This window comes from Vitis vinifera, chromosome 13 (assembly GCF_030704535.1).
Source record: "Vitis vinifera cultivar Pinot Noir 40024 chromosome 13, ASM3070453v1".
NCBI classification, from domain to species: Eukaryota; Viridiplantae; Streptophyta; class Magnoliopsida; order Vitales; family Vitaceae; genus Vitis; species Vitis vinifera.
Genome location: NC_081817.1, coordinates 7,051,385 through 7,079,155, shown reverse-complemented (window position 1 = coordinate 7,079,155; position 27,771 = coordinate 7,051,385). Strand labels below are relative to the sequence as shown.

Genomic DNA, 27,771 nt, shown 5'->3' with positions numbered 1-27,771 from the left:
TTTCAAGGTAATTTGATGATATAATATCGTTCTAATACCGGGTCTCAATATTTCTATTTGATGGGGCCTCAGGTACCTTGGCTGTGGCACCTTTGCAGAGAACCTCGAGCAATATCTGGGTATAATGGCCTTGCTGGGCATGCTTATGAGCTCATTTCCATCAGCCAAGCGAGCAGCGCACCCATGAACACTCCCTCTCAATTTAACATTTCATCTCAACAATCCATCTCTTGGGCAAAACCTCGAAGAATGGATGACATAAAAACAGCTTAAGTTCCTTTACGATATGCACTTCGGTTCATCTGGCCTGTTCTGTTCCTGATGCAGCCAAGAATCATAGATTGCTTAACAATGCAAAAGGTATTCAATTGCAAAGAAGATTATAAATGAGTATCCATTTCATTCTTCTGCAGGATATAGCAAACTAAATTCTTAAATGAGCACATACTGATCCAAGGTAAATGCATTCTATTATGTGTTACACACACTTGCTAATTTACACTCTTTTTGGCAAAATTCATTTCAAGTAAAAGAAGACTTTGAGACACAAACATGTGCATGTTGGTATTTCTTGCTTCATCCTCTCCAGGAAGCCGAGATAGCTGGTGTACCTCCATTGGGGGAATTTCCAAAGTTCTTGGCTAACCATGGCACATATCAGATGCCTTCAGTAGGGATGCATGCTACTCAGATTTCCCTAGGCTCAACAAACACAGATGTCGTCCTTGGGGGCACAATGAAGCACCCAGATGATGCTTCATAGGTTGAGTTCTTGATTACCCCATCACTTGACATCACCTGCATCAAGGGCTCAAATTGAAAACACATTATTGATATTTGCTACAAGAACAATCACTTCTGATGGCAGAAGCACATGACTGACTATACCTGTACTGGATGCAATTGAAGAGTTCTTGCCTGCAGTGCAGGGCTAGCAAATTTGATCTCAGTTGGACTTGGATTAATGATGACAACAATATACGAGTAGCTGTTTGAAATAAAAACGGTGAGAACACTATTATCCAATCAGATAATTGACACCAGCATAATAAGCAAGAAAGAAACAAATTTAGGTTTACCCACACAGGATCAAGTTGAGATAAGCCAGGGACACCTTCATGGCCATCTTCAATGCTCATTACTATGATGCCAGGGACCCATGATGGACCAGTATTATGGAAACGCACCCGTGCCTGAAAAAGGAGCATCGTACCACATTGTCAAAGAATTTCCATGAGTTCATTGGTAAAATGTCATATGACGTTGTAACAAGTGTTTGTTCATTAGTTGGTGCCTTGAGCCTAATTCCAGTTGCAGTTGCAGTGGAATTAAAGAGTGAAGAAAAGAGGGAGAAGGAAATCAAGAAGCACAGAATTATCAATGCAGTAAAAATTCTACTGACATGGGTTCATCTCTTGGAGTAAAGTAAAATATCTAACCACAACTACTAGCTTGGGAAGTGGCTAAAACTTATAACATAGAGATAGAAAGCAGGAAACACAATGCCAAAAATGAACAGTAAGAGTCAAGGAAACATTCAGCAATCTACTACATACATATATATATGACTTCACCATCATGGAAGCATTCATTCAGAAGTGGGTATCCCAGAAATTTTTTATATGTTTCTCATATAAGAAATAGAAGGCATGGAAATCCAGTTTCCTTCTTATATTTTTCTAACTAGACAAAGATGTCTCCTTTTCCCTACGCACATTGCTTCAATCCCCTCGGATGATACCTTAGTATCTCACAACAATGTTGTGAAACCAAGGTTTGGTTAATCTTGATTTTGATGATAACCAAACAAGTTTTAGAACTAATGCTCATATTTCAAGTGTGTTTAGGCAAGACGACTTCCAAAGTGGCAATCGAAAGACAAATCAAGCCAAGGAGAAATCATGATGAAGAAGACCACCTCAAAGAGAAGAGTTTTTCAAGACCAAAGCTTCTTAAGATCTCTTTGTAAGGTTGTTGGTGCACTAGGACTTTCATGCATTTCATTCTTTATTTATGCACCAAAATCATCCAAGAGTAATATTATTTTAAATATCTTAAGAATTGGATGATTTCATGTTTTCAACTAAAACCTTGTGTTAAATGATTTTCAAACTTGTGTTAAAAGGTTTTAAGTTAAAAAAGGTTGAGTGTTGAGCCAAAAGAATGGCTCAACCGGTTAAACCGGTCGACCAGTTGTGCTCGTCCGGTCGAGGACCGGTTGAAGAAGGCCAAAAAGTTTCTCTCTCTCCCAGTGGCCTTCTCTTCCCGGTCAAGGTTGTACCTCAACCGGTTGAGGTCCAGTTGAGGCCCCAACGGTCACTTTTCCTAACGGCTAGTCAACCGGTCGACCCCTAGCTCGACCGGTCGAACCCCCAACGGCTAGTATGACTTTTTTCTTCTATAAAAAGGCTCCAAACTTCATTGTTTTATAAGCAAAAACCTTCCCAAATCTTTCTTGATTATATTTGAGCCTTGGAAGAGTATTTTTTAGTGCACCATTATTCCAAAACTTGCATATCTTTAGTGCATCATTCAATCCTAGTTTTTCTTGTATCTTTGAACCTAAAGTTCTATTACTAGGACTTTGAGAGATCATTATTTGTATATCTTTGTGAGGAATTTTCTCAAGTGAGGGGTATCACTTGAGAGGTTGTTCAAGAGAGGGATATCTCTTGAAGAAGTGTAAAGGGTGCTTGGAGCCAAAATTCCAAGAGGGTGAATTAGAACCATAATCCAATTATAAAAAGATTGGAAGCTTGGTTGAAGCTTCAAGATAGTGGAACCCTCACTCGGTTAGGAGGTTGAGGAGAGTAGACGTAGGCAAGGAAGTGTCAAACCACTATAAACTCTCATGTTTGCACTCTCTCTTCCCTAACTCTTTTAAATTATATGCAATTGTGTTTATTATATATTTGCATATAATTGTCTCTTATTTTTGCATAGTTTAAATTTGTGAAAAAAAGACCATCACCCTATTTACCCCCCCCCCCAGGGTGATTACCATAGTTTGGATTAACCTCAAATTCCTAACAAATGTTTTATATGAAAGTGCAGGGATGATATCTGTACTCACTTGGATAGAATTTGCTGTCCTTAAGCGGAAGAGTGGTGAAGAGTACCTAATCTTTAATAAATTTAAGAAATTTTCAACTGCAGCAATTATGTGATTTTTCTGAGGCTTAAAGGATGGATCTGCCAATCTTGGTTTAATCCTGAAACAAGACAGGGTCCAATATATCAGATAGCATGTTCTCCAAGACAAAATGTAAGGAAACAATAATCAGCAAAGAGTTCTCTGCATCACAATATTAACTCTAAAAGAAATTGATCAGAATAATTCAAATTGTTTTGAAACTAAAAACAACACATTCATCAAATGATGAATAGAAAACTAATAAATGCTTACAGTGGCCAATTCTTCTCGTTTTTCTCTTTTGGTGGAAGGCCAACACCCCAGTTGTTAGAATTGTAGCTGAAGTCTAGCCTGCAACAATAAGATACAACATCACATTTGAGGTAAAACGTGATACGCCAGAACTGATAGTGAAGTCTCTTTCGTATCAGATAACAGGGGCAGAGATGTCTATATAATTCCATTATGGTAGAATCATGGAATTCAGCAGATAATGAACTCAGGGCTATGCAAAATGCATACAAAAATAAATTCCAATATAAACACGCTTTTATATTAAAAATTGGTAGTGGACCTGTTAAACCAGTCACCAGAGTTGTACGAATCACGATCTATAGATTTTGAACGTAGCATCTCATCACCAGAATGAAAAAAAGGTATTCCCTAAAAAAAAAAAAATTATTTACCATAGGTAGAATAGTAATGCATAAGAAACAAAACAATTATTGGCAAAGACACATTAGATGTTATGAAGGAATATATATGCCTCTTTTTTAATAGGGAAATAAACATTTCACCATCAAAACAAGAGATAGGATACAAAGATTAGCAGTTCTTCAAACCGAAGAAGGAAAGAGTACAAAAGAAAGAACAAAATGAGCTTCCAAAGTGTATCATACTCTAAAATCTGTCAATGGGAAGAAAATTCCCTACAAAAACCTTTTAACAGGTAGGCTCCATGCTTTGCCAACTCAACTGTTGGTTGGTTGATCTAGGCCTCCAGTGAAAAGAAAATCACATCTCTTTAAAGACAACCAAAATTTGACAAATCCATCCATTCTATCTCCAAATGACCTTCCCCAGAGACACCCAACAAAAGAAAACTGCATCCCCTTCCACAAGAAGTCTATAGTACCGCAGAGATTTCACCTCCAAAAAACCTTTCCATAAAGCTAGACTCTCTACTTTTATAGCTAGCCTAGAACTAACAGGCTACAATCACACCCTGATCATCCTGCCACCATGATCTCCAATGACCCTCCAACACATCTAATAAAGATATATGGCTTGTTCAATCAGTTCCAACTACAATAATTTAAACATGGTTAAAGTGCTAAATGGTCAAAGTTCCAAACTATTCTAGTGGACAAAGAGGTAATAGATATTAATATGAATTCCATTTCAAACTGTTATAGAAATTTGAGAAGGATGTTCCATCATTTATATATGGGACAAAAAACGTTATAGACGTACAGGTAAATCCATACCAGAATAGAAAATGTCATTACCCATTGCATGAGCCACCAAAGTGGCATCCGGGGAGGGACAAATTCGAAAATTCCTTTTAAAGGAAATAAATTCTACTAGAACTCTAAATGGTTAGGGGAATTGAATTTGCAAAATAAATTTTACCTTTTAAACTATCTAAGTACACTATCCACTTATGATTTTCCAAACTATAAGTTCACTAGGCATGGAAGTTTTAGTCTAGGAATGCACTTCCCTGGTTTTACTCTAGAAAAGCACTTATTCTCAGAAACAACTTTTCAGTGCTATTAGAAAATTTCTTATGCAAAATGGAAAGAAAAACCCATGAAGGTGGGTGACAATTTTTTTCTCAAGGACAAGCTCTAATCAATTGGAAATGGACAATAGATCATGTTCTGGCATGATATCTGATGTGAAAGTAGACTGCTGAAAGATTGTTTCACTAGGCTATTTAATGTAACAGCTCACAAAGAAGGTTAGGCCTCTGAATGTTGGAATGGGAGAAGATGAAATCTCAGTTATAGAAGAAATCTCTTTAAGAAGGAGGCTTTGGTGGATTCTGTGTGTCCTTTTTGCTGGACACTTTTAATTTAACACCTTTTTGTTTTGACTACAGAAAAAAAAAAAAAGGAAAACAGACAAACCATGCATGCCCCAATATACACACACTAAAAGGTACCACAGAAAGTAAAACCATGAAAGGTTTTTTTGGATAAACTTTTATTTTATTGCTCTAATCTTCATAACACAGGCTACATCCATTTAAATAACCAGCAGATAGATAATTCCTAATCTAAAAATAAGGAAATTGAAAAACAAATCTGATTCTAATCCTAATCTGAATAAAACTTCGACTAGTACAAAAAAACTAGAATTCAAATAATTCCTCAAATCAAGGAACCTATCCATTCTAAAATTTGAGTCCAATTTGAACTAGTCTAATCAAACTAACTTCCCAACAATCCCCCTCAAGTTGGGACATAGATGTCTATCATACCCAACTTGTCCACATTATCTTCAAAGTCTTCTGTCAGGATCCTTTTAGTTAAAACATCTGCAATCTGGCTTTTGGATGGCACATATGTCATGCATATTTCCCCTTGCTCAATTTTTTCCTTGATAAAATGTCAGTCCACCTCAACATGTTTTGTTCAATCATGGTGGACTGGATTGTGGGAGATGCTTATAGTTGCCTTGTTGTTACAATACATCTTAGCTGGAGGATGAATTGTAATCTTTAGTTCTTCTAATACTCTCTTGATCCACAAGACTTCACAAATTCCATGAGCTATCGATCTAAACCCAACTTCAACACTACTTCTCGCCACCACATTTTGTTTTTTACTTCTCCATGTGACAAGATTTCCAAATACAAATGTACAATAGCCAGATGTTGACCTCCTATCTTCTATAGACCCCGCCCAATCTGCATCTGTGAAGGCCTTTATTTTGAATTGATCGTGCTTTCCAAAGTGAAGTCCTTTTCTTGGGGTTCCTTTGAGATGCTGCAGTATTTTATAGACAACATTCATGTGTACTTCATATGGAGAATGCATGTACTAATTAACTGTACTTACTGCAAAAGCAATATTCGGCCTAGTGTGAGAGAGGTAAATGAGCTTTCCAACCAACCGTTGGTATCTTCCTTTGTCAACTGGATCCCCTTTTTCAGTCGGGTCTATCTTGTGTCTTGAATCAATCGGAATGTCGTTGGGCTTGCAACAAAGGATCCCTGTTTCCTTGAGTAAGTCTAAAGTGTATTTTTTTTAGAAACAGAGATTCCATTTTTTTTTTTGGCAATCTCCGTTCCTAGAAAATACCTTAGTGCAACAAGGTCCTTTACCTCAAACTCCTTAGCTAGGATCTTCTTCAAAGCTTCAATTTCTACATGATTATTGCCTATTAAAATCATATCATCAACATAAACTACGAGAACAGTTATTTTACCCTCATCAGTAGATTTGTAAAACATGGTATGATCTAAATGTCCTTGAGGATAGCCATATTGTTTTACTACTCTTAAGAGTCTTTCGAACCATGCCCGAGGTGATTGTTTGAGACCGTAGAGAGCTTTCTTCAATTGACAAACTTTATTGGAACTTCCTTGTTCAAGTCCTGGTGGTACTACCATGTAAACCTCCTCCTCTAATTCCCCATTGAGAAAAGCATTTTTTATGTCCAGCTGCTGACAAGGCCAATCATAGTTTGCAGCCAGAGAGAGAAGAATTTGGATTGTGTTCAATTTTGCCATCAGTGCAAAAGTCTTCTGGTAATCTATCCCATAAGTCTAAGTAAATCCTTTAACAACCAATCTTGCCTTGTATCGTTCCACCGAGCTATCAGATTTGTATTTTACTGAAAAAGCCCATTTACATCTCAATTCTTTTACCTTTTGGTAGGGTAACAAGTTCCCACATTCCATTTTTTATCAAAGCTTTGACTTCCTCCACAACTGCTGCTTTCCATCTTGGATCACCAAATGTTTCTTGTACATTTTTTGGAATTTCTATGGAAGAAAGGTGAGAGGTAAAAGCAGAAAAAGACGAGGATAATCTATGATAAGAGACAAAATTAGATATGGGATGAATGGTACAGGATCTAACACCTTTCCTAAGTGCTATCGGGAGATCTAAGTCACTATGCACTGGGTCTACATGAAGTAAGGAATGTGAGGGGGAATGAAGAATTATCCAAACCTGATTCAAGCACTATCTCCGATGTGGCTTCATGGCAAGGTGTGAGTGTATCAGGTACTATACACCTCCTTCAGCAGACTTTGAACTGTGGTGTAGACTGGGTTGTTGGTGGCAATGCTTTATCTTCCCATGCATTTGACAATCTGTCATGTACTCGAACTATTGTTGGGTTTGATCGAACGAAAGGAATGGATGGAGAGATTTGAGTAGACACTGGACTTGTTGCTGGGAGTTTAGGAACCAGAAAAGGAGATTGTGGAATTTTCCATGACGAAGCTTCAGTAGAATTCTCCCCTTGAAGCGAAGTGTAATAGGATTGCTATTCAAAGAAGGTTACATCTTTAGCGATGTACAGTTTCCAATTAACAGGATCAAAACATCTATATCCTCTTTTAGTTGCTGCATATCCTAAAAATAAGCATTTCATAGCCCTAGGATCAAGTTTAACACGATTATGTGAATGAACATGTACAAAAGCAATGCACCCAAAAATTTTAATTGGTAGATCTTGGCAAATTCAAGAATCTAGGAATGAAGCAAGAAAAACAACAATGGGAGTTTTAAAATTAAGAACTTTTGAGGGCATCCAATTGATCAAATATGCTGCTGTAAGAATGGCATCCCCCCAATGTATTTTTCTAACATTCATTGAAAATAATAAGGACCAAGCAACTTCTAAGAGGGGCTTATTCTTTCTTTCGGCAACTCCATTTTGTTGTGGAGTATCTACACATGATTTTTGATGAATAATCCCATTAATTGATAAAAATTCTCCAAGAACAACATATATATATTCACTACCATTGTCGGTTCTAAGAATTGTAATGGACGTTTGAAACTGATTTTTGATCATTGAATAGAAATTTTTGAAGGTTTGAAAGACTTTAGATGTTTCTTTAAGGAGGTAAACCCAACAAATTCTTGAATGATTATCGATGAAGGTAATGAACCATTTTGCACCAATTAGATCTGTTACCCGAGATGGTCCCCAAAGATCACTATGTATGAGAGTAAAAGATTTAGAGGACCTGTAAGGTTTAGCAGGAAATACTAATCTGGTATGCTTTGCCATTTGACACACTTCACATTGAAAATTGGACAACCTTTTATTTTTGAAAAGTTTTGGAAACAAGTATCATAACATCGTTTCATGATCAAAAGGTAAAGATAAAACACTGCTACCAGCAACAGCGGCTTGTCCTTGCACAACTTCACGGTCATCAAAGTGGTATAGACCTTCACACTCACATGCACTACCAATCGTCCTCCCCAAAGCTAAGTCCTAAAAAACAACACCAGTAGAAGAATATTTAGCTACACAATTGAGATCTCTAGTGAGTTTACTAATGGACAATAAATTACACGACAAATTTGAGACATGTAAGACTAATTCAAGAGAAAAAGTTTTTGTCAGGGAGATGGTTCCTTTTCCAACGACCGGGGTATATGACCCATCTGCAATTCAAACTTTCATATTACCAGCACATGGTACACATGTTGTAAATGAAGTGGATGACCAAGTCATGTGATCTATAGCTCCGGAATCAATGATCCAAGGTTTATAAGAATTGACTAAGGCACTAAATGGGTATTGAGTTCTACCTTATTATGCTAGAAAGCAAGATGGTGAGGGATCAACATTTGGTGAACCTAAGACAGAAGTGGATGTAGTGTGTGGATTAAGGAGATATTGCAAGACATCTAACTGCTCCTTGGTGAATGGTGAAGTGGTTATTTAGTTGTTAGGGTTCTCGGATTCACTATGGTAGGCTTTGGAATTGCGGTCAGGTCTCGGGTTTCTCCTAATAGGCGGCTTCCCGTGGATTTTCCAACACGTATCTCTTGTGTGGCCTAGTTTTTTACAGTGGTCACACCAAGGACGATCACCCTTTTTTCTTGGTCACTAGTCATTTGGTTGAAAAGTCTCCCCACCATGAATAACCAGGGTAGAAGTCTCAAATTGGCTAGATTGTTGTTCTCCCAACATCACTTTCCGCCTACTCTCTTCCCGTCACACCTCAGAGAAGATCTCCCTTATAGATGGCAGTGGCTCTTTTCCCAGGATTCAACCTCAAACCTCATCAAGTTCCTTATTGAGTCCTACCAAAAAATCAAATGCCCTTTATTTTCGAGAATCTTGCAATAATGGGCACTATCTTCAACACACTTCCAGTCCATAATAGAAAATAAATCAAGTTCTTGTCATGCATTTTGAAGGATATTATAGTATCGTGTAACACTATAACTACCATGTTTAATATCTTTCAACTTAGTCTTAATTTCAAACATTTGAGCAGCATTACCTAGATCTGAATAAGTCTCTTAGACTACATCCTAGAGGTCCTTGGCGATAGGAAGAAAGAGGTAGGTCTGCCTAATAGCTACCTCCATGGAGTTGATTAACCAGACCATTACCATGGAATTCTCAGAATCCCAGGTTTGGTACACAGGATCTTCTGATTTAGGTGCTTTGTTGGTGCTTGTGAGATAGCCAAACTTTCCTTTTCCTCTGATGAACAGCTTCACCAATTGCGACCAGTGAAGAAAATTACGTCCATTTAATTTATGAATCATAATTTGCTGGGTTGGATTCTCTGTACCGCCTGGATTTGTTGCTGGAAATTGTAGCTGTGAAGTCCCATATGAGGCATCAGATTCCTCCCTGTGAGTTGTGCCAGTCATAGCAGTCTTCACCATCGTTCTACTCTCCTTTTTTTTTTCTCTCTAGCTCTGATATCATAAAACTGTGAAAGGTTTTTTTGGATAAACTTCTATTTTATTATTCTAATCTTCATAACACAGGCTACATCCGTTTAAATAACCAGCAGATGGATAATTCCTAGGCTAAAAATAAGGAAACTGAAAAATAAATCTGATTCTAATCCTAATTTGAATAAAACTTTGACTACGTACAAAAAAACCAAGGAACCTATCCATTCTAAAATTCCTCAAATCAATGAACCTATCCATTCTAAAATTTGAGTCCAATTTGAACTAATCTAACCAAACTAACTTTCTAACATAAAGTACACAAAATAAATCAAACCATCCATCTGTACTCTCTCAGCATATTCTAATTCCAATGCAGCCCTACGAACATGAAAAGGATGAAATAAGATGAGGTGGGTTAGATCAAAGTTTTTAAAGGCGAAAGCGTAAGACGAGATGTTTTTGTGTTCGTGAGGCGAGGCGTAAGCCTCGAGGCGTTGAGGTGTAAGCTTTTTAAGCCTCACATTATATAATTAATTAATATTTTAAAATATATAAAATAAAATAGCATAAATAAAAACAGGAAAACAATTCATTAGAATCATAAATAAAAAAGACATACTAGTTCCCTACTTTCACAAAAAACCACAACAAAGTCATAAAATAGAAAATAGATTCAACTATACTAATAGTTTCAAACTTTAACAAAGAGTCATAACTAAGTCATGAAATAGAAAATAGAGTCAAACTTAATAATAGTTCTAAACTTTTACAAAAAATCCATAACTAAGTCATGAAATAACAACTAGAGTAAATTGTTTCAACTTAAATCCTCCTCTCCAAGGTCATCATCATCCTCATCCAATGTATCAATAGTAGGAAAATGTCCACAATCATGTATCCCCATTTCATGTAAATCTTCATCTTCAACAATTGGTGTCAAATTCAACTCCTTCTCTTTGCCTTTGCCTCCACTTGTACCTAGCATAAAGTATTAATTAGGTGTAAATATTATAAGTTTTTTTATTAAATTTAATCAAATTTATTACTTCAATTTTTGAGTACTTACTTGGTACTTCATTATGTTTCCTTTTGTAGAAATGTAAAGAAACCATGTGATCCGATGATGCTTGAGTCTCTTGGGAGTTGGATGACACAACTCTAATAGCATCAACACTGAATAACTCATTATCTTGAAGCCAACAAAGATCAAGGGGGAGGAAGGGATCTTCTTTCTCTGCAATCCATTCATCATCCGAATCAATCTCCTCTACCAAAATCGGATCAACATTTTGTTTCCTTTGTAAACTTCGCTCTCTCAATCTAGTGTTGTACCTTACATACACTAGAGCATTCAACCTTTGATGTTCAAATCTATTTCTTTTTTTTGTATGGATCTACAAATAATAAAAGAAACAAATTTATGTGTTAAAATGAAATAAAGTTCACTAACATTGAAATAGAAATATAGGCATAAAAATTTACAAAAATAGAAGTATTACTGATTCAAATGTGCTCCAATTTCTTTCACATCCCAAAGCACTACAAATAAGGCTAAGGACTTGAATAGCAAACTTTTGCAACTTCGGTGTTGAACCCCCAAAACGCATCACCAACTTATAGGACTTCTTAATGTTCAAGAATCAATTGCAATACGACTCCCAAATTCACCCATTGCTTGGTCATATGAGTCCAACTGAATGTCAGCTTTTAAATGTTCTTGATAATCCAACATCTTATCCATGCATTCAAATAATCCCTTCCTCATCTCATCAACATTAGAGAACTTATCTCCATACCGCAATTGAGGATTAAGATAATAACCTGCTACATGTAAAGGTCGATGAAGTTGCAAAGTCCATCTTGCATCAATTTTTCTCCAAATTGGGCCATATTTTCTCTCCACGCCCCCACAATTAAATGCAATCTTCTCCTTAATTGAATCCATCAACTCATAAATATAACCCATGGCTGGTCTTTCCTCTGAATCAACCTCTCTCAAGACACTAACTAATGGAACAGTGGTCTTTATGCAAAAAGCAACATGAGGCCAAAATTTTGGATCAAACAATACTGTACTTCGAGTTTTCACACCTTCTACATTTTCAGCTCATGTGCTTGAACACCATTTTTCTGAGGAGAACATTGCTATAAGAGCTTGCTTTTGCTTATAAAGACTTTGGAGGGTAAGAAATGCAGTAGCAAACCGTGTAATTGCTAGACAAAGAAGTTCATGATTTTTTGTAAATGTTCTCATCAAGCTAAGAACCTAAGTATGTCCATATATGAACTTCACTACTTGCCTAGCTCGAGAAAGTGTAGTAGCATGAACATTTAGCTTTCCAATATTCTCCAACATCAAATCAATACAATGAGCAGCACAAGGAGTCCACCACAATCTTCTCCTTTTTTCCATAAGCCTCATTCCAGCATTCACATAATTAAAGGCATTATCAGTGATGACTTGCACAACATTATCCTCTCCAATTTCTTCAACCACCTCATCAAGATATTTGAACATCAATTCCCCATTTTTTATTGTATCAGAAGTATCAATTGATTTCATAAACCAAGTGTCAGCAGGACTATTCACCAAAAAATTGATAAGACACCTACTCTTTCCATCTGTCCAACCATCTGACATAATTGAACATCCATATTATTTCCAAGCTTTTTTGTGATCTTCCATAATGATACTTAGGTCATTCACCTATTCTTTAAGAATCCATGTCCTCAATTCGTGCATAGATGGAGGCTTAAACCCGGGCTCAAAATTTGCAACAGCACCCATCATAGGAAACCAATAAGGATCATTCACAGTGTTGAATGGGAGACCTTTTGAATACATAAACCTACCAATTTTTCTACACACTTCCTTCCTTTCTTCTTGCTTCCACTTTGAATTCAAAGTACTTTGTCTAGGTTGTGAAGTGATAAATTTATCCATGGGTCCCCTAGGAATAGGTTTCCCACTCCCACTCCCACTCCCTAATGTCCCTATTGTTTTAGACAAGTCACTCTCATGCATTGAAGTTGGATCCATACCAATTTCTTGGAGCAATTCATTTTTTTTTCGTTTTTTGATCCTTAAAATTGGTCAATGCCTCTTTGCATTCCAATCTAGCATCTTCACTAACTTTGTTGCATGGTTTCATACCATGATCAGTTCCTGCTAAGTGATGCTTGAGTCTATTCACCCCTTCCGCACATCTTTGATTGCAAAATTTACATCTTAAATATTGCTCCCTGGAAACTTCAACAACATACTTCCACACAAAATCTTTTCTTGAATTTTTCAAATCGGAGGAACTCATTCTAAAAAAAAACACCAATAATAATATTCAAATTTCTATATAACAATATAATTGACTAAAAAATAATAACAAGACATAATTGAAAGAAATTTAGAAATGAAATACAAAATTTAATTGATTTAAATTTTAAAAAACCAATATTTTTTTAGAGGAATTTAAAAATTATACGCATAAATTTTAATTGGAATTTAATAATGAAATAAAAAAAATTTGGGTGGAAATTAAAATTAAATCAGAAATAAAAAAATAATTTTAAGCAGAATATTTAAAAAAAATGAATAAAGGGAGAAACAAATAACAGCTTACTGGCTGAGAGCTCCAACACTGGCTGAGAGTTCCAATTGGTCAAAATGATTTAAATATATATATATATATATTGGATGAAGAGGCCGTTTGAAAGTTAATTTGATAATAAAAAATAAAAAATAAAATTTGATGAAGAGCCGAATGCCGAGGGAGACGAAGAGGGAGAAAACTATGGGAGATGAAGAGAGGGGAAAGTATGGGAGACGAAGAGAGGGAGATCGCGAGTTCGCAACATACCTGGAGATGAATGAGAGGGATCGTCGCCGGAGAAGATGCACTACGGTTGGTCACCGCCTGAGGTTGAGCACTCCGTCGCCACTTGAGATAGGGTTTCGTTTTGAGCTTTTCTCCCAATATGTGTTTGCCAAAGTTTTCAATCGGGACTTGGGTTGCTATTTTAGGGATTACTTAGGGTTTTTTTTTTTATTTCTGTTTATGGCCACATCAGCTCTCACAAAGCGTACGCTTTCTTCTTGGAGCATAAAAGACGTCACACCTCACTAGAAAAGGCGTACGCCTTTCAAGAGTCGCGTTTTATTTCTTACGCCTCAAGGCATTTTAGCCCGGCCTCGCCCTGAGGCGTGCTCGAGAAACGCCTTTAAAAACTTGGGGTTAGATAGCAAAGTCAAATTAATTTGACCCAGAAAATCATGTTGTCAAAAAATTGTGTTGTCCCACTAAAATGTATGAAAATTTTGTCGAATAAGAACATTGAGGGTTCATAATAGGTATCCCAATTGAAACCAACAGACAACTCCATACATGTAGTTTATTTTTAAAGTCCCATTTTTCCCAATTTTTAGTAGGAAATATCAGTATATATTTCTGCAGAATTAAAGCTGCTTATAGGAATTAATCATGGATTCTTCTTCTTCTTCTCTTGTTTTCTCTTTCTCTTTCTTTTTCTTGTTAGGAAACCAAGGATATATCAGTAGGTGCATAGGAAAAAAATGGAGTGCAGTCTAAGAACGCATGAAGTATATCAAGTGTGCCTAAAAAAAACCAACAAGACGAAGAAGATAAATAGGCACTGTGCCATCTTAACTGTCAATGAAATCTAAAAAAGCACCATTATCAATCCCCAATGAATCATGAGACCAAGTAAAGAAAAACTTAATGAAGATATTTTTCATCATCATCCCAAAAGTTCCAAGCCCTAAACAATTCTTCGATACCACTACCCTTGTACCAAATCAAGCAAACAGGGGCAACTTCCATATCCTCTTGCAGCTTTTGTACAGGAAATTCCCATGCCAACCCAGTAACATCTACTTGGCAGAATGGGGAAGCACCCATGAGACTCCAAACAAGGAGAATAACCAAGTACAGAAACAACAAGGCGTCCCACAATGGTTAAGGATATGGTCAGCCAACCCTTCATTATGCTTGCATTGGCAACACCAAAATTTGCAAAAAACCAACCCCACTCTATGAGCTAAGGTGAGGTGAGAATGGTCTTTAATGACTTAGGGTATATGTTTTTTTTAACTTTTTGCTAAAAACAATTTGCTTTCAAACTTTAGGTTGTTTGTTTATCTACTTTTTCATGACTTACTAGAAATTTTTGGCTGGATAAAAAAGGACAAAATATTGGTTTTTTCTATATTAGTTTTTCTTTACTTTTTAATGCTTAATAGAAATAAAATATTACAAACACAAACAACCTAATACTTAACAGTATTAAACACTATTTAGTTTTAAGTTCTATTTAGAATTAAGGAAAAAAAACAAACACCACCTTAGTCAAGAAAGAACCCCTGCCAACTATTAGAATTAATTGTGACCTCCACCACTTTTGAGCGCATTTCATTACTATATAAGAAGAAAGTTGAATAACATGCTAAGCTTTCTAGCTTCCCAAGCAAAAAACAAAGCTAAATTCCACATTTTAGAACCTAGAGGCATTGGAGGCCTTAATTTCAATTTTATCGAGGATTCATGAGTAGAAGCTCTTTCCCAAGCAAACTTCTTTTTAAGGACTCTTGATTAGATTTAGCAATTTTGACCCAGACTTGGAGCCCCTAGTTAATGGGCCAGGTTCAGATTGAACTGTTACAAGCATTAATTTGGTGCAAATAGAGGGTGCTTCAGCTAGGCAATGAAAACCAGCCCAAACTCAAGCTACTTGAAAACAACTCATTGTCATCTATACTGTTCAAAAACTAGCAGCACTATTGAGCATGTACAAGATATTTTTACAGGCTTGCAGAAAGCCAGATATTAAGTGATGACACGCAATCCCCACTCATCCATGAACATTTTTCCCTGGATGGTTCCCCCTTGCTTTTGGTGACCACTATCTTACTACAACCATAAGAAAGACTATCAAATATTTACCTACCATGTAATTCAGAGATATAAAAGTGATGGTACAAAATGAGCATTTTAGAAGAAAAATATCATTAATGAACATATGAAATACAGATGGAACCTGTGAAAGTGCTATTATGCTTGTTGCCAAATGATTTATCCTGCATCTCTCTTCTACAGAAATCTGCATTGGAGTCTATACAAGCAAAGAAATGCATTAGAAAAGCATATGAACAAACATCTCTTTTGGTGGACAATGGAATATTTCTCAGATTGCATATAAAGCATTGAAAGAGTAGAGTTGAGCCTACCTTCAGACTGACAATGTCGAATAGAGTTTCGTTATCATGAGCAGAAACATAATTGATCTGGAAAAAATAAAAAAATGTTGTGACATGGTTTCAGAAAATGATGTCCTTATCAGAACACAGCTACCGCACCAGATTCAGATTAAAACTTAACATGAACCCAATGAGGATTAAACACCACAAGCAAATAGTGATGTTGTAGATCTGTTCCATGGTGCATGTCTTGAAAACATAAGTCGAAGCACAACCAAACTAGAAATGTAAACATATGTGAGACATCTAATTGTGAATATGATGAAGATCCTTACTGTTTCTGTGGGGCATACGGTATATGCAACAGGTGTCCCATCATAAGTTGAAACTTCAGATCCTTTCACCTGAGAAAGAAATAATACTCTAAAAGTCATACACAAATGAAAGAGCAGGACTGCTGATGCCAACTGTAAAGAGTTTGGCTATCAACTAGTTAATCTATGTAAAGAAGTCAACTGAATAAGAATGTTTATAGAAAAGATAAAAGAAATTTATAAACCATTTATGTGCATGTGTGTGTGTGTGCCTACTTTGAACAAATTAACATCTTTATCACTAATGTACCTTCATATAACGCATTAAAAAAATCATTGCCTTACATTTTTAGTCTTGTCTTGGGAATGGTATGATTTATCATCAACTCAAAACAACCATACAAATACATCAATGTAAAATGCAAATATGCACACACACACACACATATATATATGAAAAGTTCTCATGTATGTATAAAAGATGCATAACAAATTTCTGATCCTAGGCTTAGGCCAGACTATTACAGAGCCATATATATCCCAAAGAAAAAAACCAAACAAGCAAAAGAATTTAATTGGTTTAACTAGTTCTGATAAGGTCCTTCAGATCACAAATATCTTCATCAACTTCTAAGAGACTTAGTCTTTGTTCAAATTAACATCTTATGTACCTTCATACAATGCATTAAAAAATTATTGCTTTGCATTTTTAAGTCTTGTCCTGGGAATGGTATTTGATTTATCATCAACTCATAACAACCATATGAATAAGTCTATGTAAAATGCACATACATACATGCATATATATATATGAAAAGTTCTCATGTATGTACAAAAAATCCATAACAAATTTCTGATCTTAGGCTTAGGCCGGGATATTACAGAGCCATATACATACCAAAACAAAAAACCCAAACAAGCAAAAAGATTTAATTGGTTTAACTAGTTCTGATAAGGTCCTTCAGATCACAAATATCTTCCTCAACTGTTGAGAGACTTGGTCTTTAAGAGCTATGTATGCATGTATACATACGAAGAACTTGATTTCTTTAGCCAATTTAAAAATTCTAAGAATGTCTTGGTTATGACTTGGTCTTCAAATTCTATACTTGTATGTATCCAAGCATGTATCTAAGTACACGTGTGTGTATCCACAATGTAAGTAGATAGGTATATTTGTCGATATGCAGGTAAGTAGTATATGCGCATAATTATGTATGTAGATATGTTGGTATATATATATATGAATATCTGTCTTTATGTACGTAGGCAGGTACATATGTAGTAGGTATGTACATAGGCACATAGGTACACAGATATGTATATATGTATGTATGTTTGCACATACATAGGTATATAGGTACATATGTACGTATATGTGTAGGTACATATGTACGTATATGTGTAGGTACATACCTAGGATGTAAGTTGGTGGATTATTAAAGGCCAAATAGAAAATAACTGCAAAAGATAAAAATGCTTAATGTAATAGATAGGCATAACAAATAATATCCAATTTCATAACAAACATAAGAAAAATGAGAATAAATTTTATTTAAGGTAAACCTTCCATAAAATATTAGAAAAGTAGTACAAATTTAAATAGCATAACAAAATTGCAACTGCATCAAACTTCACCCAATGCAACCCCTTTCTTTACCTCTTCCCCTTCACAATTAGTCAGAACAAAGTCCTTTAAGTTTGCAGCCATCCCAACCTGAATTACAAGAAATCTCTCTAATTTGAAGTATAATGAAGAAAGTACAAATAACATAAATTTCAAAAAAATGTGGATGTGAAGACAAAGATTCATCTCATATTGTTGATAGAAATGGCCAAGAATTTTATTTTCCCTTTTTGATCCATTTTTTATTTCCATAAAGTTCTATACAAGATTCTCAAAATCCCTGAGGAAGACCAGGCAATAGAGGACTGTCTTGTGTGGCCTAGTAGTCTCTCCTGACTCCTCATTGTGAAAGGTCTAGGGTTCAACTTAAGGGTAAGGAGGAGCTACTAGCCACAGCCTTGAACTTCCAGCTCTCCCCTATACACATGCCTCCTATGGTTTCCTAGAGCCTCAAACTTCCAGCTATCCCCTATATAAGTCTACATGTTCTTTTCCCGACATATATAGAAGTAGTATATCTAGCGTCCCCTATAACCATATTCATGTTCATCTATGTTTTTTTACCAGCATAGATAGAAATCAAACTTCTATGCATACCCACTTCAATCTCCAAAATAAAATAACAATGTAGCTAGAGAAAATAAATTTACCCACCAATCAGAGTATTCAGGAATAAAAATTTAGAAAGTAGAGACACTTTTTTGCTGATATTAAACTAATATCCAGTGATAAACATGCTGAATTGGTCTGAACTTATTTGTGTATGAACAACTTTTTCTGATAATTTCCATTCTTACAAAGGATTAGCTAACTTGTGTGAACAAAGTAAAGCTCAAGGTTTCTTTTTCTTTTCAGCGTCCTACTCAAGCCCTTGCCAGAAGGCATTACCTTAGATTCAAGCAATTTGCCCACCAAAAGGGTGTGGAATACGTTATCACTGCTAACTAAGGTTAATGAGCATTCCACTAGGACCTGAATCCCTAATGTCCCATTTGAAAGCACAACAAAGATACAATCCAGCCATAAAAGGGAGCCTTAGACTGCAAGTCTTCTTATTTAGCCATAATGAAAATCATTTACTACAATATTTATATCATTGAATCAGGCATAAACAATAGATATTCGGAATGTCATTTCAGATGACCAGTATTAGCTGACTAAGGATGCCAATTGCACCTGTAACTTGCAAGTTGGTTACCCATCTCGGTCCTATTGGGATGGGGACAATACATCTTTATTTCAAGTAGGGGTAGAAGTGTTTTTAGAAGCAAACCACATTGGATTTAGGACAGGAATAGGATTTTACTATCCTACCCATGCCACCCCTATATTTGAATAACATAGATGCATGCAGGGAGGATTTCATAAACAAGGTTCCAGGATTAGCTCATTTTCAAACCTTGTGAGATTGAGAGGGAATGTTGAATATATGCCACAATAACTTATTATATTAGTTTTCCAACTTCTTATCTACTCTTTATCAAAGGCATATGGCCTACTATTTATTAAGTTACCAATTTGACCTAAAAGCTTAAGTTGTTAAGTAATAGGCCAACAATGTGTATCAAGCCAATATGGACTAAACCCAAACATTTTGCCTCATGGGTAGCCTATGAGCGTCTTATTGTGTTGGCAATTCCAGGACCAAAATCCATTCTATCCTCCCAACTTGGTACTTTCAAATCCTCCCTTGAACTAGTTTTGTTAAAGATCAATATCTCCATCAAGGTGGCAAAAGGCAATGGTTGGTGGCTCAAGATTGTGGATGGTTGTAAACCTGATCAACCAGGCTTTTCAAATGTGTGTTTGTGGTGAAATCTTGTAGGAAGTTTATGCAGTTATCTTCCAAGATCAGTCAAATAGCCAAATATGCAATTGATCCAACCTTTAGAGTGAGCAATGCATCTTAAGAACTCGAAGGGACAATTTGGCACATGAATCTATTTTCCAGATCAAAGTTTAATCAATGGACATACATTTTTTTTACACATTTTTTGATCAAATATGACCTGTTTGATTGATGCTCTTACTGTCAATTGTAACCAAATTTTCCAGATTAGAGTTTGAGAGAGAACAGCCACGAGAGACCTTCCCTTGAAGCTATTTATAAATTGGGATCGTTTGTTTCTTGAGAAAACCTTATGTTTTAAGCCGAAAACTAAATGTTTGCCTAGATTTTTCATCTACAAAATGGGTTGATTATTGTCCAACTAACCCTTCTCACTAGTTTTTCATCTATTGGGATACAACCAAAGTGTTTTTTTGTTAGGGTACCAAAAGGAGGTCAAAATCATGTTTAGCAGTAATTCCCAATATGCTCCATATGAAGATGGTGTGAATCTGAAGTTCGGAATGTAGTAGGCAGGACTGGAGTTTTGGGCTAGATAAAACCTGGTACTCAGTGTTTTCTTCATAGTGGATTTTGCAATCGTTAGAGACCCTTGTTTTTTATCCTTTCAAAGATTTTCCATGTTAAATCTTTGTTTGTTCATCTCTCATCAACTCTCTCAATTTTCATTTAATTCTAACCAGCAATTATTGATTGATTTTCTACCTTTAGAAGATGTTGGTATTTTAAGAGCTACATTTGGTTCATTTTATTTGATATGATGTGGATGAGAGATAAGTATTAGCTCAGTAGTCATAATGGTGATATAAACTGTTATTTAAGTATTGTTTGGGAGAGTGTTGATTTTATTTGTATAGAACTTGCATATTTTAGTTGTTGGAAGAGTATTGCTGCATATATATTGGAGAATGTGTTTTTATTTGTTAATTAAAAAAAAAGAAGAAGAAAGATCAAGGGAATTATAATATTGTGGGTCAATCTAATTTTTAAAGGCACCTATTTGGTACCACCACCACATTAACAACTCCCCTTTCCCTACAGGTGCTAATCGATGTCTGAGATTCACTTTTGTAGAAATCAAGTTTGTTATGTTTTTGTTTTATTAATATTCTGTATTTTTAAATTCAAAATAGTAGGTGATCAGGAAGCTTTATCCCTTTGAATTTTTTGCCCCTATTTTCAAGGGATTTAGTTAGCCTGGATTCTATCCGATTGTCTCCTATTTTTTAGGGATTTATTTTAACCTAGTTTCTATCTGTTTGTTAGGTTTTTCTCTATAAATGTATTAGTTGTTCATTCCAATAAATCAAGTGAGCTATTCCATTTATTTTCTAGCCTCTGTTTATGGTGTCAAAGTAGTACCTCTGGTTCTAGGGTTTAATGGCTAAAATGGACAGAGTTGGGACAAGCATATTGCAGGGAGGAGAGGACGCTTCCCTCCAAATTACAGCCCATAAGTTGAACAGAAAAAATTACCTGCAATGGTCTCAATCAATCAAATTGGTTATTCAAGGGAGAGGAAAACTCGAACACTTGATTGGAGCCACTAAACCACCGAAGGAGGATGGTCCTACTTTTCAAGGATGGGATGCAGAAAATTCAATAGTAATTGCATGTGTGATTAATTTTATGGAGATTGAAATTGGCCAAACATACCGTTTTCTGCCTACTGCAAAGGATGTTTGGAATGATGTAAAAATGGCCTACTCAGATTTGGGGAATTCCGCACAAGTATTTGAGATAAAATCAAAGCTACAAGATACAAAACAAGGAAGCCAATCCGTGAATCTCTACTATAATGCATTGAAGAACTTATGGCAAGAGCTTGATTTATTTTACAAAGCTGATTAGAGGTGTATCTAGTGTAGTGTGAATTAAAAAAAAATGATTGAATAGTAAATAGTGTTTGAGTTCCTCACTTGTCTCAATAAAGACCTAGATAAAGTAAGAGGGAGAATTCTTAGGAAGGAATCATTACCTTCAATTCAAGAAGTATTTGTTGAGTTCAGATGAGAAGAAAGTAGAAGAAAAGTAATGATGGGAGAAGGCAGAGAATCAGACATAACATCCTTGAATACCAAAGGTTCTGCTTTGGCATGAAGGGGCTATGAGAACCTAGGCCATGGAAGTGGAGATCAAAAAACAACCAAAAAAGGAAAAAGAAACTGGTATGACCATTGTCATAGGCCTCACTATTGGGAAACCCTGGATTGCTCTATTCTCTTGCCCTAGATTGTTAGAGTGCATAAAAATCTATCCTAGGCTCTCTAAATCTATCACAACGAAAAACTTGGTATTTAAAAATAATATTGATACCATAGAAAACATAGATCTAGAGAATAATGTCGCATACCTTTGATCTAAATGTTCCCAAATCGATTCTAGTCAGCGTATAGTAGATCTCATAAACACCATGATCTTCCACCCGATGACTCCTCCTTAAGTCTAGGCATTGAGATGATGGAGTTTCAAGGTTGGAGGCTAGGTTCTCTCTCTGGACTGTAGGGAGAGAATGACAAAAGGTTTCTCCCCTAAAAGGATATTACAGGCTTAAGTGACTTAAGTCCACCATGAGCTTGGATCACTTAATCTAACCTAAAAAGGTTGCTAATTGATTAATTAACCCAACAAGACTTCAATTAATCAATTAGCTCAATCCAGTGATATCACTTACTTACCTTTGTGCCACCTTGCATAATTACCAAAACGCCATTTTACACAAAAGTGAACTAAAAACTCATTCAACCCCCATAAATTGTGTCATTAAGGAATATGAGCTCAAGTCAAAACCACTGGAACCCATAGGGTATTAGCTCCCTCATAATTTAATTTTGAAGTTGACACAACATCCCATTACAGAAAGTCAACTACACTCTAATACCCTATGTATATTACAACAAGACAGCAAGTGATCGGGTCTATGACCTCTTATTCATTGTATACAATCTCCCCATGAATTGGTCATCCATAGTTTAACAAGGTGAAAGTTATCAACCTTTCAAGACTACCTCTACAATCCTTGAATTACAGATCCTCCTATTATGTGATCAAATGACTTACTTTAACTTACTAAGAGCATATGTCAAATTTCACTAAAAGAATTAATATGCATCTACAAATTTCATGATCACACGTCCTTAGGATCACCCAAAAGGACACTATCTCAAAATCCATAAGATATCATGGAGTCTTTATTGAGAATACCTATTATTATTGGTTTCCATCAACAATGACCAAATTCATAGGAAATATATAATCAGCTTACAATCTCATCCGTAGGTCAAAACCAATGCTAACTTCTATACAAGCTCAATATTCTTTCAATGTTGAGAAACAATACAATATAACAACTTGGTAAAGTCATGACTACCCAATAGCCTTATGTCATGACTCATTGTAGGTCCTGTCCAATATGTAACCATACACATTAGTGTACTCATCATGGGAACCCCATCCCGACAATCAAAACCAGTCATCCCTCCAATTATAAGGTGGTACAGTACAGCCTCAAATGGATTGTCTAAGTTCACGAATCAACTGTGAACAAATCATCTACTTGCAAGAAACCCATGACTTAGATCTTCAGTGCAACTTTTAATGCACCCAAATCATGTACAATGTAAGAGATGTTAGGCCAAAATGCTTATAAAAAATAATGCAAAGATTAAGGATGGATTAAAGTGAACCTGAAATCTCATTAAATGAATAATGTATTCCAAAAATGTTACATTATGTCATACTTTTAAGGATTCTATCCTAACACTCACCACCCAAAGGAGGCCTATTGTAGGCTACATGGCAAGCCACCAAACTGAAACCAAGCAGACCAACTAATGCAAGAGGTTTCTAAGCTAGAGTAGAGAATCATGCTACCATCAAATCCAACAATATTGGATGAGATTCACTCAATAGGGAAGAAATTAAAGAGCAACTAGACAACCTATATAAGCTCCCAAATTAGTCTTAATCTTAGTCACAACCAATGGTCTATACTTTCTCATGCACTTTAGCCCAAACAAGTACATTTGTTACTACTCTTCATGTTGATCAAAATAAAAGGGAAACCTAGATCATTGATTTGGGCGCTTCAAATCATATGACCTGTAGTCCACATTTCTTTATTTCTTATTGTGAAGAGAGAGAGAGAAAAGGGAGAATCCCTAATTATTGTTATTGAAAAACTGTAAAGAATACACATTGGACTTGGGTATATATATACATGCTAGTGGGACCCACAATATAGTAAGGAAAGAAAAGGAAAAGGAAAAGTAAATAACCTAAATAACTATACATTATCTAACACTCCCCCTCAAGCTGGAGCATATATGTTATATGCACCAAGCTTGTTACAAATGTATTTAATTCTAGGACCTCTGAGAGATTTAGTAAAAATATCTGCTAGTTGATCATTTGAATTGACAAAATTAGTCGCCACACATCCTGATGCGATCTTCTCTCTAATGAAGTGACAGTCAACTTCAATGTGTTTGGTCCTTTCATGGAAGACTGGATTGGATGCAATATGCAAAGCAGCTTGGTTGTCACAGATGAGCTTCATCTGTTCATCCTTTCCAAATCTCAACTCCCGAAGAAGATGTTTCAGCCATATGAGTTCACATGTTGCCAGAGCCATAGCTCGATACTCGGCTTTAGCACTAGATCTGACCACTACATCTTGTTTCTTACTCTTCCAAGATATTAGGTTACCTCCAATAAAAACACAATACCCGGAAGTGGAACGTCTATCTATGGGTGAGTCAGCCCAATCTGCATCTGTGTAACCAACAACTTGGGTATGACCTCTGTTCTTGTACAACACACCTTGGTCTGGTGTGCTTTTGATATATCGAAGAATGTGGATTACAGCATCCCAATGGCTATCACATGGTGATTGTGGGAATTGACTAACAACACTTACAGGAAAAGAAATGTCTGGACAAGTAATGGTGAGGTAGTTCAGTTTACCTACAAGTCGCCGATATCTCCCAGGATCTCCTAAAGGCTCCCCCTGTCCTGGTATAAGTTTGACATTTGGATCCATAGGAGTGTCTACCGGTTTACAGTCTAACATACCGGTTTCTTCAAAGATGTCTAAAGCATACTTCCTTTGGGAAAGAACCACACCGGAACTGGATTGAGCTATCTCAATCCCTAAGAAATACTTGAGTTTCCCCAAGTCTTTAGTCTGAAAGTGGGTGAAAAGGTGTTGCTTTAGTTTCTAAATACCATTCTGATCACTGCCTATAATGACGATGTCGTCCACATAAATTACCAGATAAATACACTGCCCCGAAGAGTTATGATGATAGAAAACGGAATAGTCTGTTGTACTGCGAAACATGCCAAACTCCTGAACAACAGAACTAAAACGGCTAAACCATGCTCGAGGAGATTGTTTCAAGTCATATAGAGAACGGTGTAACCTGCACACTAAACCAGACTCCCCCTAAGCAACAAAACCAGGTGGTTGCTCCATATAAACTTCCTCAGCAAGATCCCCATGAAGGAAAGCATTTTTAATATCTAACTGATAAAGAGGCCAAGAACGCATAGTAGTCATGGAGAGCAATAGACGAACAGAAGCTATCTTGGCAACAGGAGAGAAAGTGTCACCATAATCAGAACCATAAACCTGAGTATAGCCTTTAGCAACTAAGCAGACCTTAAGGCGATCAACCTGACCATCAGGGCCAACCTTAACTATGTAGACCCAACGACAACCAACTGTAGATTTACCAGAGGGTAAAACAACAAGATCCCAAGTGCCATTGGAGTGTAAAGCAGCCATTTCATCTACCATTGCCTGTCGCCAGCCTAGATGGGAAAGAGCCTCAGGGGTGCTCTTAGGAAGAGAAACAGAAGATATAGCAGAAACAAATGCAGAATAGGGTGAAGATAATTGATGGTAACTCAAAAAATTGTAAATGGGATGAGGATTACGAGTAGATCGATTGCCTTTCCGAAGAGCAATAGGTAAGTCAACAAAAGGAGGCAGGGCCGGGGCAGGAGAAGCCGAAGGGATAGGAGGTGAGTCAGTAGGTACCGTGGCCAAAGAAGGAGGAACAGCGACACGATGACGGCGATGATAAACCTGAAGTGGGCGAGAAGGCACTGCATCAGGTGGGGAGATAATGGGAAGGGGTAAGACTTTAGAAACAGGAAGAGACTCAGAGGTGGAGAAAAACGGTGAGTCCTCAAAGAAAGTGACATCAGCGGAGAGAAAGTAGCGATGAGTCTCAGAGGAATAACAACGATAACCCTTTTGAAGTCTAGAATATCCCAAGAAGATGCATTTTGTGGCTCTGGCAGAAAGTTTGTCCTGTCCAGGAGTGAGAATATGAACAAAACAAGTACAACCAAAAACACAAGGAGGAAGGAAATAAAGTGGTTGGTCAGGGAAAAGAAGGGAATGAGGAATCCGATCGTGTAATACAGATGATAGCATACGATTAATCAAATAACATGCTGTAAGAACAGCGTCCCCTTCAAAACGAAAAGAAACATGACTATGGAGAAGGAGAGTACGAGTTGTCTCAACAAGATGTCGATTCTTACGTTCAGCTACCCCATTTTGTTGAGGAGTATGAGCACAAGAAGACTGATGAATGATCCCATGTTGGGACATAAATGAAGTAAATGGTGTAGAAAAATATTCCCTGGCATTGTCACTGCACAACACACGAATAGAAATATTGAACTGGGTTTGGATTTTAGCATAAATTTTCTGAAAAATAGAGAATAACTCAGCTCGATTTTTCATTAAAAATAACCAAGTACATCGAGAATAGTCATCAATGAAAGTGACAAAATACTGAAATCCTAAAGTAGACGCGGTCCGACAAGGACCCCAAACATCGGTGTGGACAAGTTTAAAAGGAGACTTTGCCCGATTATTCAAACGCTTTGGGAATGAGACACGAGTATGTCTCCCAAGCTGACAGGACTCACACGCAAGCGACGACAAAGATGAAAAACTAGGGACCATTTTCTGGAACTTGGATAGACTAGGGTGGCCCAGGCGACTGTAGATGAAGAGGAGAGCATCAGTGGAAATGCAAACTGCAAGTGAAGGCGAGGTGAAGTGATAGAGGCCTTGAGACTCACGTCCTATGCCAATCGTCTTCCTCGTACTCCGGTCCTGCAAGGTCACAAATTTATCAGAGAAAGTGATAGAATAGTTAAGAGTGCGAGTTATTTTGCTGATGGAAATAAGATTAAAAGGACACTCAGGGGCATAAAGGACAGAATGGAGAGGTAGGGAAGGGAGAGGATGAGCGAAACCAAAACCTTTAGCCATAGTTTGGGAACCATTAGCTAAAGTAACAATAGGTAAGGCAGAGGTAGTAGTAATAGAAGAGAAAAGATCCTTATTACCAGATATGTGATCAGAAGCGCCAGAATCTAGAATCTAAGGTCCAAGAGAAGATGTGTGGGTAAGACAAGCAGAAGCATTACCAGTCTGGGCAACAGAAGCTAACTTGGTGGCCTGATAGCGGAGATAGTCGTCATACTCACTGTTAGTAAGGAAAATACCCTGAGATGTGGAGGAACTAGGAAGCTGAGGCGACTGAGGATCAGAGGACTGGGCCACGTGGGCAGTGCGGGTAGGCCGCCCATGTAACTGATAACACCGATCACGAGTGCGGCCAAGCTTATTACAATAGGTGCAATGAGGATGTTGGCCTCTACCTCAGTTACCACTGTGTCCTCCTCGAGAGTTAGCTTGAGAAAAGTTGAAGATCTC

At 36.7% G+C, this 27,771-nt stretch overlaps 1 protein-coding gene and 1 long non-coding RNA gene across 4 annotated transcripts in view; both read right to left on the bottom strand.

Moving 5' to 3' along the window:
* Positions 1-380: 380 nt before the first annotated feature.
* The window catches only part of LOC100247866 (pullulanase 1, chloroplastic), a 60,591-nt gene continuing 33,200 nt past the window's right edge, over positions 381-27,771 (bottom strand). For both annotated transcript variants that reach the window (XM_002271784.5, XM_010660031.3), the window contains exons 19-28: positions 18,212-18,268; positions 16,573-16,641; positions 16,268-16,324; positions 16,078-16,152; positions 3,708-3,796; positions 3,407-3,484; positions 3,074-3,212; positions 1,084-1,193; positions 889-988; positions 381-798 (exon numbers count right to left, since the gene is read on the bottom strand). In XM_002271784.5, the coding sequence (XP_002271820.3) occupies positions 688-798; positions 889-988; positions 1,084-1,193; positions 3,074-3,212; positions 3,407-3,484; positions 3,708-3,796; positions 16,078-16,152; positions 16,268-16,324; positions 16,573-16,641; positions 18,212-18,268 (885 nt within the window). In that variant the 3' untranslated portion in view covers positions 381-687. The remainder of the gene's footprint in view (positions 799-888; positions 989-1,083; positions 1,194-3,073; positions 3,213-3,406; positions 3,485-3,707; positions 3,797-16,077; positions 16,153-16,267; positions 16,325-16,572; positions 16,642-18,211; positions 18,269-27,771) is intronic.
* Positions 3,805-16,071, bottom strand: LOC104881109 (uncharacterized). Of its 2 annotated transcripts, XR_787122.3 has the most exons (4): positions 13,884-16,071; positions 11,529-13,341; positions 11,096-11,423; positions 3,805-11,007 (listed from the first exon to the last, which is right to left on the bottom strand). It is a non-coding gene; the product is annotated as an uncharacterized LOC104881109 (long non-coding RNA). The 2 variants fall into 2 exon arrangements; XR_009467317.1 differs by having other exon boundaries at positions 11,096-13,341.